Below are 13281 nucleotides of genomic sequence, written 5' to 3' on the forward strand. Positions count from 1 at the left end.
TAAGATACAGCCCATGGGCAGGGACATCTTCAACTACATCAGGTTGCTCAGAGCCCCATTCAGCCTGGCCTTGAATGTTTCCAGGGATGGGGCATCTACCACCTCTCTGGGCAACCTGTTCCAATGTTTCACCACTCATAAAAAATTTATTCCTTATACCTAGACTAAATCTACCCTCTTTTAGTTTAAAACCATTACCCCTTGTTCTATTGCAACAGGCCCTGCTAAAAAGTTTGTCCCCATCTTTTTATAATCCCCCTTTAAGTACTGGCAGGTTGCATTAAAGTCTCCCCGAAGCCTTCTCTTCTCCATGCTGAACACCCCAATATCTACCAGCCTTTCTTCACAGAAGAGGTGCTTCATCCCTCTGATCATTTTTGTGGGCTCTGGACACATATTTCTTGTGATGAGGGCCCCAGAGCTGGACACAGCACTGCAGGGGGTGTTTCATGAGAGCAGAGCAGAGGGGGAAAATCTCCTCCCTCGACCTGCTGGCCACACTTCTCTTAATACAGCCCAGGATACAGTTGGCTTTCTGCGCTGCGAGCGCTCATGTCCAGCTTTTCATGCACCAGTACCCCCAAGTCCTCATCCACAGGGCTGCTTTCAATCCCTTCTTCCCCCAGCCTGTACTGATACCAGGGTTTGCCCCAACCCAGGTGCAGGACCTTGCCCTTGGCCTTGTTGAACATCATGAGGTTCACACAGGCCCACTTACCAAGCTTCTCCAGGTCCCTCTGGATGGTATCCCATCCCTTGGGTGTGTCAGCCACACCAGTCAGCTTGGTGTCATCTGCAAATTTGCTGAGCACTCGATCCTGCTGTCTGTGTCATTGATGAAGACATTAAACAGTCCTGGTTCCAATACAGACCCCTGAAGGATACCACTTGTCACCAGTCTCCATGTGGACATTGAGCCATTGACCACTACCCTCTGGATGTGACCATCCAACCAATTCCGCATCCACCCAGTGGTCCACCTATCAAATCCCTATCTCTCCAATTTAGAGAAGGATGTTGTGGGGGACCATGCCACAGGCCTCACAGAAGTCCATATAGACGACATCTGTAGCTCTTCCCTTGCCCACTGATGTAGTCACTCCATCACAGAAGGCCACTAGGTTGGTTAGGAGGACTTGCCCTTAGTGAAGCCATCCTGTCTGTCTTGAATCACCTCCATGTGCCTTAGCACAGCTTCTAGGAGGATCTGTTCATGATCCTCCCAGACACAGAGGGGAGACTGATAGATTGGTAGTTCCCAGGGGTCCTCCTTTCTAACTTTTTTTTAAAAATGGGTGCAGTGTTTCCCTTTTTCCAGTCACTAGGGATTTCACCTGACTGCCATGACTTTTCAAATACCACGGAGAGTGGCTTGGTAACTACATCAGCCAATTTCCCCAGGACTCTGGGATGCATCTTGGCAGGTCCCATAGACTTAACTGTGCTCAGGCTCCTCAGATGGTCACGAACCTGATCGACTCTTATAGTGGGAGGGACTTTGCTCCCCCAGTCTCTGTCTTGCGCTTCATCCACTCAAGAGGTGTTGGAAGAGAGGTTGCCAGTGAAGACTGAGGCAGAAGATTTGTTGAGTACCTTAGCCTTCCCCTCGTCTGTTGTTACTGGTTTGCCAGTCTTGCTCATTGTGGGGGTGGGGGGTGTACACTTTCTTTGACCTTCCTTTTCTGGCTGACGTACCTGTAGAAGCCCTTATTATTATTCTTTGTGTCTCTTGCCACGTTCAGCTCCAGCTGTGCCTTGGCCTTCCTGACCCCATCCCTACACAACTGGGCAGCATCCCTGCACTCTTCCTAGGGTACCTGTCCCTGTTTCCACTGCCTGTGCATTTCCTTCTTGCCCTTTAGTTTGACCAGCAGGTCTCGACTCAGCCATGCCAGTGTCTTGCCTCCCTTTCCTGATTTCTTACACCTAGGGATCAAGAGCTCTTGCACTCTATGGAAGATGTCCTTAAAAATCTGCCAGCTCTGTTCTGTCCCTGTGGGCAGCTTCCCAGAGGGTCCTGTTGACTAACTCCTTGAAGAGCTGGAAGTTTGCTTTCCTAAAATTCAGGTCCTGACTTTACTCTTCACCTGACCCATATCTCTCAGGTCTGTGAAGTCCACCAGTGCATGATCACTGCACCAGGGTGCCTCCAATCTTTACATCACCAATTAGCTCACTTGTGTTGGTGACCATCAGGTCCAGTATTGCATCCCCTCTGGTAGGGCTGTCTATGACCTGACTTAAGAATTTATCCTCGGTGCATTCCAGGAGCCTTCTGGATCGCCTGCAGCTCCCTGTGCTGCTTTTACCAGGATGGTTGAAGTCCCCCAGCAGGACAAGAGCCTGTGTGCGCAGTGCTGCTGTAACCTGTGTAAGAAGGCATTGTCAGTAGGCTCCCCTTGATTAGACAGCCTGGGGTGGACACCAACCACAGGGTGTCCTTTGTTGCCTCAGTCTCTGGTTCTTACCCATAAGCTTCCAACCTGCTCATGGCTATTGAGAGACAGCTCTTCAGCCTTTGTCCGTTTCTTGATGTAGAGTGCAATGCCTCCACCCCTCCTTCCTTGCCTGTCCCTCTGAACAGTCTGTAGCCATCGATAGCTGCACTCCAGTCATGGGATTCATCCCACCGAGTTTCAGTAGCCAATAATGGCAGCTGGGTCATAGCTTTCTAGCAGCACGGTGGCTTCCAGCTCCTCCTGTTCGTTGCCCATGCTGTGTGCATTGGTGTAGAGGCACTTCAGCTGGGCTTGTCAGCCATATCACCTTCTTAGAGGAACACCCCTTAATTCCTCTGAGGTATTTCACTGGTGTTTCCCTATTGGCTCCTATCACTGCAGGAGGCCCTGGCTTCTCTCCATAAGACTTTGTGTGCTGCAGTGTAGCCAGCACATCTCAGAGCAGCAGCTGAGGGCCCTCGCTAGCAGTACCTCTCTAGTCTTTGCTTCCCATTATAACTGTTTGGTACATGTCAGATCATATTGGGGTTTGATTTTGGTTTGAGGGAGGAAGGAAGTTATGTGGTTTTGATGAAATGTGTAGACATCATCCATGAAAACAGGAGCAGACTTGCATACCAAGAATGCCAGTAGACATTCATACTTGAAAAACTATTAGGTATTTGTAAGGAGAAAGAAAGGGAGAACTGACAGGGGTAGTCAATTAAGGCTCTTAGTGTACATTAATTTTTCAGTTGATTTAATAGTTTTGGCTAGCAGTATGTTTTGGAGGAGGGTTGGGTTTTTCGTTTAAAGCAAAATAGTTAGTTTGACCTGTAATATTGGTAAGGTATTTATACATCTGTGTAGTCTCATCCAGACCCTCAAGCTTAACTTGCAGCGGTATAGAGTATGCTTTAGTAGTGGAGACTGTAAGTAGAGTATATCAGATTATGGCTTGTCTATGTCATTAAGGGAGGTATTCTATTACAAGCCTCTTTTCTTTTTAAAATCAGTCCTCCCACCTCATCATTCAATCCAGTTTAAGTCTTCTAGCAAGCAGCAGAGGGTGTTGATTCAAAAGCCAATTTAATTTTTTTTAATGAGCAAAATTTTTTTTTTAAAGAGCAATTTTTTTGCTCATTTAAGAAGATAAAATTCCTTTGGATTACCCGAATTGTCTCCTAGAACTACACTTCCAAGAGCTGTGATTGTGAAGTTCATACTTAGTCTTATAAAGTTGTTTGAATTACAAATCTGATTCAGGCTTCAACTCTGATTTTCAAAAAAGAATTTGAACCCAAAGTTTTGCAATCAAGTTTTAAAATAAAGTAATTCGGATAAATCCTTTAGCAGTTAGAAAATTCAATTTTAAATTGAAGGGTATGAATTAAGTATACTTCCTGCATGAAATTCAGAATCCTGACTGGACCTGTGGTGAAAATTTAAGTTCTATGTATGCAGTTCTATGTAGACCTGGGCTTCTGCTGAATTGAAATTTGGACCCATTAAATTTATGAAAAATAACTATCACAATGACCTTCTGAACTTGTACCAAGTTCAGTTCTAGATGAATAGTTGCTGATGGACTAAAATACCTAATGAAACTTTAGATATGTTTTCTAAGTCATAAGAGAATAATGGAAAATCTGTATTTTCCAAACTGAACTTATAGGAAATGGATCATCATGTAAATGTGTTGAAAATATCAGCTTGTTTAGACAACCAGTTTTATATTCTAGACATTTGATACTGTTCATATGAAGCTCTCACATTTTTTTATTAAGGTATAAATGCAGGTTTTGCAGATGTGATTGAAAATACTCTCTTTTGATCTGTGTTACTCTAAAACCACATAAATCAGGATTATCATAAAGATGCACTTGAGGCCAAACACAACTTAGTGCTAGTCTGTAAATTACCAGTATGAGCTGTGAATGCTGGCATTATTGGCACCACATCAGCAAAAGTAGGAGGAGCGTGAGTACTCTCTTTACCTTGGGTAAGATTCTGATTCAGGTACCTGTTAATTTTATTCTTCGTAATTTCACTTCTCTTCTACGTATACGTTGTATGGGTGCATTTTAGGAAAGGAAAATGCCCCCTGAGATCCCACTCATTCAGTCAGAGTGCATACAGATTTAGAAACTGTGATGTTGAGGATTTGTTTCATGTCATAACTGAAAGCTGAGATGCTCTCTTTTCCTGGTTCGTGCTTACTTTATTAGTAATGTATAGTGGCAGAGTTCAACGATTGATTTCTTTAACATGTTTAAAGTTCTTCAGAGGTTTGTGCTGCTCTTACGAAAATACTCTCCTCCTTCCTCGTGAACTCGTCCTTCTTGAGTAACAGGTAGTGGGTGCATGTGGGAAGGCTTATTGCCCTGTTTCTGCTCTGCAGGCTGTGGCATGACTGGATTCAGAACTCTTTGCATGGTTAGTCTGGAACAGTGCCATTCCCAAAGCACTGTTGCATAAGGTCATTGGGGGTGGGGGGATGTTGTGGTGGTTGTTTCTTTAACTATGGAAAAATCATGGCATCCAGCACATGTTCTGGGTAACAATTCTTTTTTATAGATTTGCAGTTTATGCCATAAGGTGCTTGAGTTGTTAAACTAAGAACACAGATGCCCTATTGCTCTTTAAATAACTTTTTACAGTACTGAAAAATACATACCCTTCATTTAATCTTGAAGTGAGCTTAATAATTTGAGAGTAGCATACCAACTGCACTCTCCATTTCTGATGGAACACATGCAATTCTCATTTCACATTTCCAGCAGTTTAAATCTAGGGGAACACTCTTGACAAATATAAATCTTGCTCGTGCAGCCTCAGTACACATAAATCTGAAGACACGCAGATATCCTGTGACCCTCTTTCTGTATCTATACCCTTCCTGTTTTGGTTGTCTTCCTTTTGTGTTGTTTTATTGTTATACTTTATTTTCTATTTTTTCTTTTTAACCCCAGTTCTCTTTCTTTTTAGTCTCTTTCTATCTGTATTTACTGTTTAGATGGTTCCAAGTTTAAGGAGAAGATGATTCTTTTCTCAAGCAGGTAGACTTGCATGTCCTGTGTGTGCCTGATTTTATGCATTTATTTTTTTACTGGTTTACATTGAACTTAACTGCTATACTGAGTGATTGTCAAACGTGTACTTAAGCTTTTTTAACCCTGGTTTAATTCTTTCAGGTGAGGATGGGCCATCTCAGATGGGACTGGAGGATCTGTGCATGTTCCGGGCTGTTCCCAATGCCACTGTGTTTTACCCTAGTGATGCTGTAGCCACTGAAAAAGCAGTGGAAATAGCTGCCAACACCAAGGTTTGCATCACAGTATTTCTGAGCCAGAGAATAATTTTTTTTTTTCTTTTACTGCTTTTGTTGCTTCTGGCATGTTTCTTGCATGTCTCTACCCACATGCATTCTTCCAAAGGCTCCAGCGTGGCAGTGGGATGTTTTCTTTGCATGGAAAGGTTGCAGACATTCTGTCCAGGCTAGTGCAGAATGAACAGTCTGGAATGCTGTGGGCCAGATGTGGGGAGATGTAAGTGATTACACAGCGATTACAGTTTGGGTCTAAATGGGCTCAGAAATAAGCACAAGTGTAACTCTTGTTGGTCTTTAGCAAACTTACAGAAAGTAAACTCCTTGTATGATGTCTCTGGGGTCAAAATTGAAGCTGAATATGGAAAGTTAAATTTATCTTGAGGATTTTGATCATCAAGTGCCTGTAGGTGAGAGTTCAGGAGTCAGGTCCTCTATTAATCTAAGTCTGCATCTTTTGGAGATACTGAGAACTGGTGCTTGCTCTAGTTGACAGTCTCACTGCCATCTATTGCTCCTCTATTGCCAGTGATGGACTGCAGTTAAATTGGACTGTGGTAGAGTTCCTGATCTCTCTCACCTTCAGCTAATTTGACACAGTAACGGTCAGATATCATTGGTAGCATTGGGTCAGATCATCTCCTTGATTGGTATTTCATTTGGCCGCTATAGGAGTTTACCTTGAGAAAGAAGAAAAATATCTGACAAATTTCAGTCTTGCTAGTAGAACTTTTAAGTGAAGGAGTGTAGAAATTTGGTATGTGTTGAGTGGTTTGTGAAAAAAAGATGAGGAGGGAGGGAGGGAAAGGAGTGTAAGGTAGCGTGAGGGAGAGATTAGATTTAAGTACTCATTTGTTGCTTCATTTGGAAAGGCATCTGAATACTAACTGATGGAAAGCATTTTTCCTTGCTTTCAGCCTAGCATTTCTTCTTTTGCTTTAAAGTCGCTAGAGTAAAAGTTGCACATGTATGGCAAAGTTCTAAGATTCTAACTTGAGTAGGATTCGCCATTTCCACAAGAGAACAAAAGAGAAATAAAGATCTTGGAATCAGAAAGAAAATCGTAAGTTATTAGCATGCTCTAAGAAGAGTTTAACTGTATTGTAATGTCTGAAACAACCAGCTAACTGAAAAAGAACTAATGGGAAGGGGCGGAGGGAGTTTAGTCAGTAGAACCAGAGGTAACATGGAAGGGTGAAAACCAGACAAATAGAAAATGTTATTTTGCTGTATTTTTTTCATAGGGTTTACAAACTAGAATGTCAACACCTTTCCAGTTTTGTAACTTATAACTTGTTTACTTCGGAAACAGGGCATTTGTTTCATAAGAACTAGTCGTCCTGAAAATCCTGTCATTTACAGCAACAACGAGGACTTCCATATTGGACAGGCAAAGGTAAATATTGCTCATATAAACACAATCAGAAAAAATATGCAGAGTTCTTCTTGTAAAAGCCCTTTTCCCTCTAAAATACTCTAATGCCAAAGATTTGATCTTTTTACTAAATCTACAGAAATGTTAGAAATATCAGTAAGATTTATTGTTAAAAAATAAATGGAAATATTTTCTTGCAGGTGGTTGTGAAGAGTAAGGATGACCAAGTGACTGTGATTGGAGCAGGAGTCACTCTGCATGAGGCTCTGGCTGCAGCAGAGCAGCTGAGAAAAGGTGATCAGATTATGGGGTTTTTTCTTTCCTTTTATCCTTTTACACTGCAAAGAAGTCAGTACCACTGAGCCTAACTGCTCAGCCTTTGTACTGGTAAACATGAATTAAAATGTTAGACAGCTGGTTACCTGTTAAGCTGATACAGTGCAACAGACTATATATCTGCCAATCTTCCCTAATTGAGTAGGTTTGAGTTAGTTTAGCAGCATTAGTAGTCATGAAAATTGCCAAACTGATCCAAGTCTCCTTAGAATTGCTAATCTTAGATGAGGTGTGTAAGAAGCAGGAGGGATCCTTCCCTGGCATGTTGTCTGGGCGGGCTAGGCTACCAACACAATAGAATGCCAGCAGGCTGGGGCCACTTAACAAAATAGAGCCTGCCAGCTGAGCCCCAGCAACTGTGGGTGCTCTCCCACAGTGCTGCTGATAGGCAATGCCTTTGTGTAGTAGATACGGTTCACTGCTAACTTGGGTTTTCTGAATGAATGTATCAACTTTTAACTCGCGTGGGAGGCAGTAATTCAATGATAGTGCTCAAATGCACTGACATCTCACAGCGAAGATAAAAATTCTTCAAGGAAATAAGAGAAAGAAACTGTCAAAAATCTGTCTGTGAGTCAGTAGCCTGTGCCCAGGAAGAGATTACAAATAGACATAATACAGTTAATGCTGCCTGTGGCTTACGGGCAGCTTTGTATGCTGTGTCTACGTGGACAGATACTTTGTCACGACCTTGAACCATCAGGCTTAATAGATTTTGAAAGTTGTAGTTTCGGAACTATTGTTATTTTTCTGCATTTACCATGCTTTGCGATGCTCTGCTGATCTTCAAGAGTGAATAACTAGCTATGGAGAAATAATCCCTTAGTGTAGAGGCAGTGTCTAATACCTAAAATATATTGGCCACTAAAGAGACTTTGGTCACAAAGTTGTCAACATAGGGCTTCGTCATGTATCAGAAGAGTTAACTCAGTGCTCAGCTAGCTGAGGTCAGACAAAACCTGATGTAATTTGCTATTGTTTATAAACAGTCACCTTTTGTATGTACCTTTACCAAGTAATCTGGGCCTGCCTTATGATGACAGGACAAATTCTGGTTTGGATGCCAACCTTAAGGGCATCACAGTCAGGGCTGGGGCAGTTGAAACAGGCATACCTGGTAGGTGGGCAGCCTGCAGTGAAGGATTCGGAACGCCTGTAGATCAAAGAAGAGGAAGAAATTGTGCTTAGCTTGACAATAAAGTTAAAGCTAAAATAAAGGTCTGAGAAAAAAATTGTGATTGACAGTCTGGATAAGAAGGATTTCCTGGTGACTAGATTCTGCTCTTGCCTGTGGGAAGGCCAGTTAGATTGCTGGTTTGCTGATGGGCACTCCTAGTGACCTTGAGTCACTTATCCAAGGCTTTTCTGCCTCAAGAGTTTGTGAAATGGATGGATGTTACTATCTCACAGGGTGCATGCGGAAAGAATACATATAAAAGTCAGGGTTGATTGGGTTCTGTGGTAGACAAGCCACAAGTACAGATACCTGGGAGTTAGTGTAGATAGTGTTCATAATAGAAGATCACAGGGGCTGCCTGTACCGCTTACATTGTCTTGCGTTCCCCAAATGCAACGTTGCAGATCATTTCATTCTATTTCTGCAGAAAAGATCTTCATCCGTGTGATTGATCCCTTCACTATAAAGCCCCTGGATAAGAAGACAATACTTGAAAATGCAAGAGTGACCAAGGGCAGAATCATCACTGTTGAGGACCATTATCATGAAGGTGAGAAGGTCCAGAAAGTCACAGCCCACACAGTTGTTCCCCTGCCTAGGGATTGGAAGCTCACAGCTTCTGCTGACCTGAGAGAGAAGTATGGGACGTGATGCTGTTGGTCAGTGAAAGCAGAGGAGAGGTTTTAGCCTCTTCCATTGCTGTTCCAATGATGACACTGAGGGTTGAAAGTTTTCTAAGATATAATGAGTTAATCAGGGTTGCCTTTCTGATTAACTTGGCCTTGTGTGCCCTTCTGTATGCTTGGTCCAAGTGAAGTCATGATTCATTTGTGCCCAGTGAAGTAAATTCTTGCTGTGGTGCAGTGATTCTGCACAGAATGTTCTCAGAGTGGCTTTACAGCAGCTGCTCTGCAGTTTGTTAAATTGCAAGAGAGACCATTGCTGTGCGGGTTTCTTAAGTTTTCTGTGTGTCCAAAAGCTTGATTCCAGGTTGCTTGAAATCAGATGATTTTGACTGTTTCCACAGTCACTCTGGGATATATTCCTCTCTCTTTCTTCTCCACTACTATAAAAGAGCAGATCAGGGCCTGTGAATAGCCACAGCACTTTACATCCTCATTGGACTCTCCTTCTTTTCCTTCATTCCACCTGCTTGCAGGCCATTTCAGAATCTGTTGCTGGTATATGGTAGTGTTCTTAAACTAGGGTAAAAAGTGCATGACACATGCAAGAAGGAATTTCTAAGATGATTCCCAAGTAAATCTTAAGATAAAATGCTATTTGGGAGAAGCAGAATAGTCTCTATAAGACTTCCTCAGCTTCTGTGCCAGGACTTTATTTAGAATCACAGAATTACGTTGGAAAAGATGCTTGAGTCCAGCTGTAACCTAACACTGCCACATCCACCACTAAAGCATGTCCCGAAGTGCCGTATCTACACATCTTTTAAGTACCTCAGGGATGGTGACTCAACCACTTTCTTGGGCAGCCTGTTCCAATGCTTGACAACCATTTTGATGAAGACATTTTTCCTAGTATCCAATCTAAAACTGCCATGACACAACTTGAGGATGTTTCTTCTTGTTCTACTGCTTGTTATCTGGGAGAAAAGACCGACCCCCACCTTCCTACAGCCTCCTTTCAGGGAGCTGTAGAGAGCGATGAGTCTCCCCGAGCCTCCTCTTCTCCAGACTAAACCCCCCCAGTCCCCTCAGCTGCTCCCCATCAGAGCTGTGCCCCAGACCCTGCCCCAGCTCCGCTGCCTTTCTCTGGACATGCTCCAACCACTCAGTGTCTTGTAGCGAGGGGCCCAAAACTGAACACAGTGTTTGAGATGTGGCCTCACCAGTGCTGAGTACAGGGAGGCAATCACTTCCCCATCCCTGCTGGCCACACTATTTCTGACACAAGCCAGGATGCCATTGGCCTTCTTCCACCTGGGCACACTGCTGGCTCCTGTTTAGCCAGCTGCTGACCAACACCCCCAGGCACTTTTCCACCAGCAGATTCCCAGTCACTCCACCCCAAACCTGTAGCATTGCAGGGGGTCATTGTGACCCAAGTGCAGGACCCAGCACTGAGCCTTGTAGAACCTTGTACAATTGGCCTCAGCTTATTGATGCAGCCTGTCCAGATCCCTCTGTAGAGCCTCCCTACCCTTGAGCAGATCAACGCTCCCACCCAACTGGGTGTCATCTGCAAATTTACAGAGGGTGCACTCGATCCCCTCATCCAGGTTACTGATAAAGTTATTTAATGGAACTGGGTCCTGGAAACACCACTTGTGACTGGCTGCCAGCTGAAGTTAACTCCATAATCTGCTGCCGCTTGCGCCCCAACATGTCTCATTTGCACAGGTTTTTCAGGGGCTTGCCTGTGCAAACATGTCCCGTGAAGATGAGACCATATGCAGAGAGCAGCTGTTGTGAATTGCTGTCAGGCTTGCTCCTCTTGAGGGAAGATGGAGAAATCAGCAGAGGGGCAGCTGTCAATATGGCATTAGTAGATATTGTAGATATCTACTAATAGGAATTAGTAGATATTATGAGAATATTATCCTACTTTAAGGTGAAGCATCACTCTTGCGAGGTATCTGAAGTGAGCTGGTGTTACCATAAGTGCTGGTTACACCATACTTTTGTTCCAGACTATGGGTGTTGAAAGCATCACAGAGCCCCATTGTTTACTAGCTTACTTTCAACTCTGGACCAAATATCTTACTGCAGATTTGCAAGATGGCAAAATCATCCCACTCTGAGGCGATGAACATGCAATTTATGCTGGCACAGTTTTCTCAGTGTGATGCAATCAAGGTGCAGGCATCACAGGCCCAGATGCCTTGCAAGCCCACAGCGGGCCGCATCCACGCGCTGCCTCTGGCGGGAGGCCGGGTTTGACTGGGGAAATCACTGCCCAGAGCTCTGAAAAGGGGCGTGGCACCAGGGTGTCTCCTGCCAGATCTCAGAGCACATGCTCGACACTAGTCCTGGGTCATCTTTGTCCCTAGTACTGCTGCTGCCAGTGTCTCCTGGCCACGCAGCTCCCCGTTGCATCCTTATCCCTGTGGTAGTCTGAGCTGAGCTCTAAGCGAAGGTGCTGAATAGATCGTGTAACTCGGGTGCCTGGTGGCATGCACAGGCATTGTGAAAAGATGCTGCTCTTCAGTGCTGTTGAGATTGGTGGGAATTAAGGCTTCCAGCGCATTAAGTATGCTTGTAAATACTCCTCAGTCTAAATATATTTTAAAACCTGGCTCGGTGGCTGGTGCTGAAGTGGTGAGGGCTTCCTGGCAGCTGTGTCCTTTAGAGGTGTATGTGTCCCACTGCCAGTTTGTAGATACCTCGGCAATGTAGGCTGGTTGTCCTCAGAATGCCTTTTTCATTTCACAAATGGACAACTCAGACACATATTGTGATTGGTGTTTCTCATAAGCATGTGAATTGAGGATTTAACACGCACAGACCTTTGGATTGGGTATACGTGCAAGCTGTATGTTGCCTGTTGAAGACCCCAGATGTATGTCACGTTTGGCTTTTTTTCCACAGGTGGCATTGGAGAAGCCGTGTGTGCTGCAGTCGTGGGTGAGCCTGGTATCACAGTCCATCGCTTGGCTGTATCTCACGTACCACGCAGCGGGAAGTCAGCTGAGCTCCTGAAGATGTTTGGCATTGATAAAGATGCCATTGTGCAAGCTGTTAAGGGGGCAGGGTCCAAATCAAGAAACGCGGAGTAGTTTGAAGCATCTTATGCTGTGTTACAGAGAAGCGGTGTTCAGAGAGGTGCTGTAAGTTTAAGGCAGGCAAAGGTGCTTTATGTAGAGAGTTCTAATAAAAATACCAGCTTAAAAAACCTTCTGGTTTTTAATCTCTTTTTTTTCTCTGTGGGGTTTTGTGCAGCAGGGTAACATCTGAATGTTTTCAGTCATTGAAAAACCTTCAGGTTATGTAACAGTTTGGGCAGCAGCCCTTTGCCTGCCTGCTGTATAGCAGGAGCACTTCTGCTTTGGGCTAACCCTCCCTGCTGCGAGCTCCAGCCTGGGGCCGGGCGGGCTTCACGGAAGGTCTGGGCAGGCCGAGCTTCCGCAGGGACAGACACGGGGCCCTCTAGCCTAGGCTGAATCCAGTAACCTCTGTTCAGTGTTCGGTCCAACTTACTGCTGAAGGTTAAAAGCCTGTCTTGCAGGGACTTGGGTGGAAACACAGTTGTCTCCTCACTGCTGGAGAGCTCACTAGCCCCCCCCTTCTGGGCAGGAATGTTGAGTGTTGGATAGGGGAAAGCAGGCCCGTGCATCGCAGGAGGGTGGCAAGTGCCTCTGCTTTGGTTCCCCTCTGCACTGCCCCAGCCGTGTAGAACCAAAGAGCAGAAGGGAGCAGGCCCTGTGCTGGCTGGAGCTGCACCAGGCCCCGGGGAGGCGGCTGACCGGCAGAGCTGTGGGAATGGGCGGTGGGCTGGGGGGGCTTGCGGGACGTGGGGAACGGCAACTCAGTGAGCACGAGCTCAGCTAAGGAGCTTGAAATTCCTCATACGCACTTGTGTTATATTTTTGATTGGTTGTCCAGTGCTGCAGCTCGGGTGATAGGCAAGAGCAGAACAAGAGCATTGGGCAAGCGGCGGGAATGTTTAAAAT

At 44.7% G+C, this 13281-nt stretch overlaps 1 protein-coding gene across 1 annotated transcript in view; it reads left to right on the plus strand.

Moving 5' to 3' along the window:
* Window positions 1-12504, plus strand: part of TKT (transketolase) — a 22316-nt gene extending 9812 nt beyond the window's left edge. Inside the window, exons 9-13 of the mRNA XM_026857334.1 lie at window positions 5633-5763; window positions 7079-7162; window positions 7342-7435; window positions 9082-9204; window positions 12200-12504. Of these exons, the coding sequence (XP_026713135.1) occupies window positions 5633-5763; window positions 7079-7162; window positions 7342-7435; window positions 9082-9204; window positions 12200-12387 (620 nt within the window). The 3' untranslated portion in view covers window positions 12388-12504. The remainder of the gene's footprint in view (window positions 1-5632; window positions 5764-7078; window positions 7163-7341; window positions 7436-9081; window positions 9205-12199) is intronic.
* The last annotated feature ends 777 nt before the right edge of the window (window positions 12505-13281 follow it).

The sequence above is a fragment of the Athene cunicularia genome, assembly GCF_003259725.1.
Source record: "Athene cunicularia isolate RWA chromosome 12 unlocalized genomic scaffold, athCun1 chr12_part1, whole genome shotgun sequence".
NCBI classification, from domain to species: Eukaryota; Metazoa; Chordata; class Aves; order Strigiformes; family Strigidae; genus Athene; species Athene cunicularia.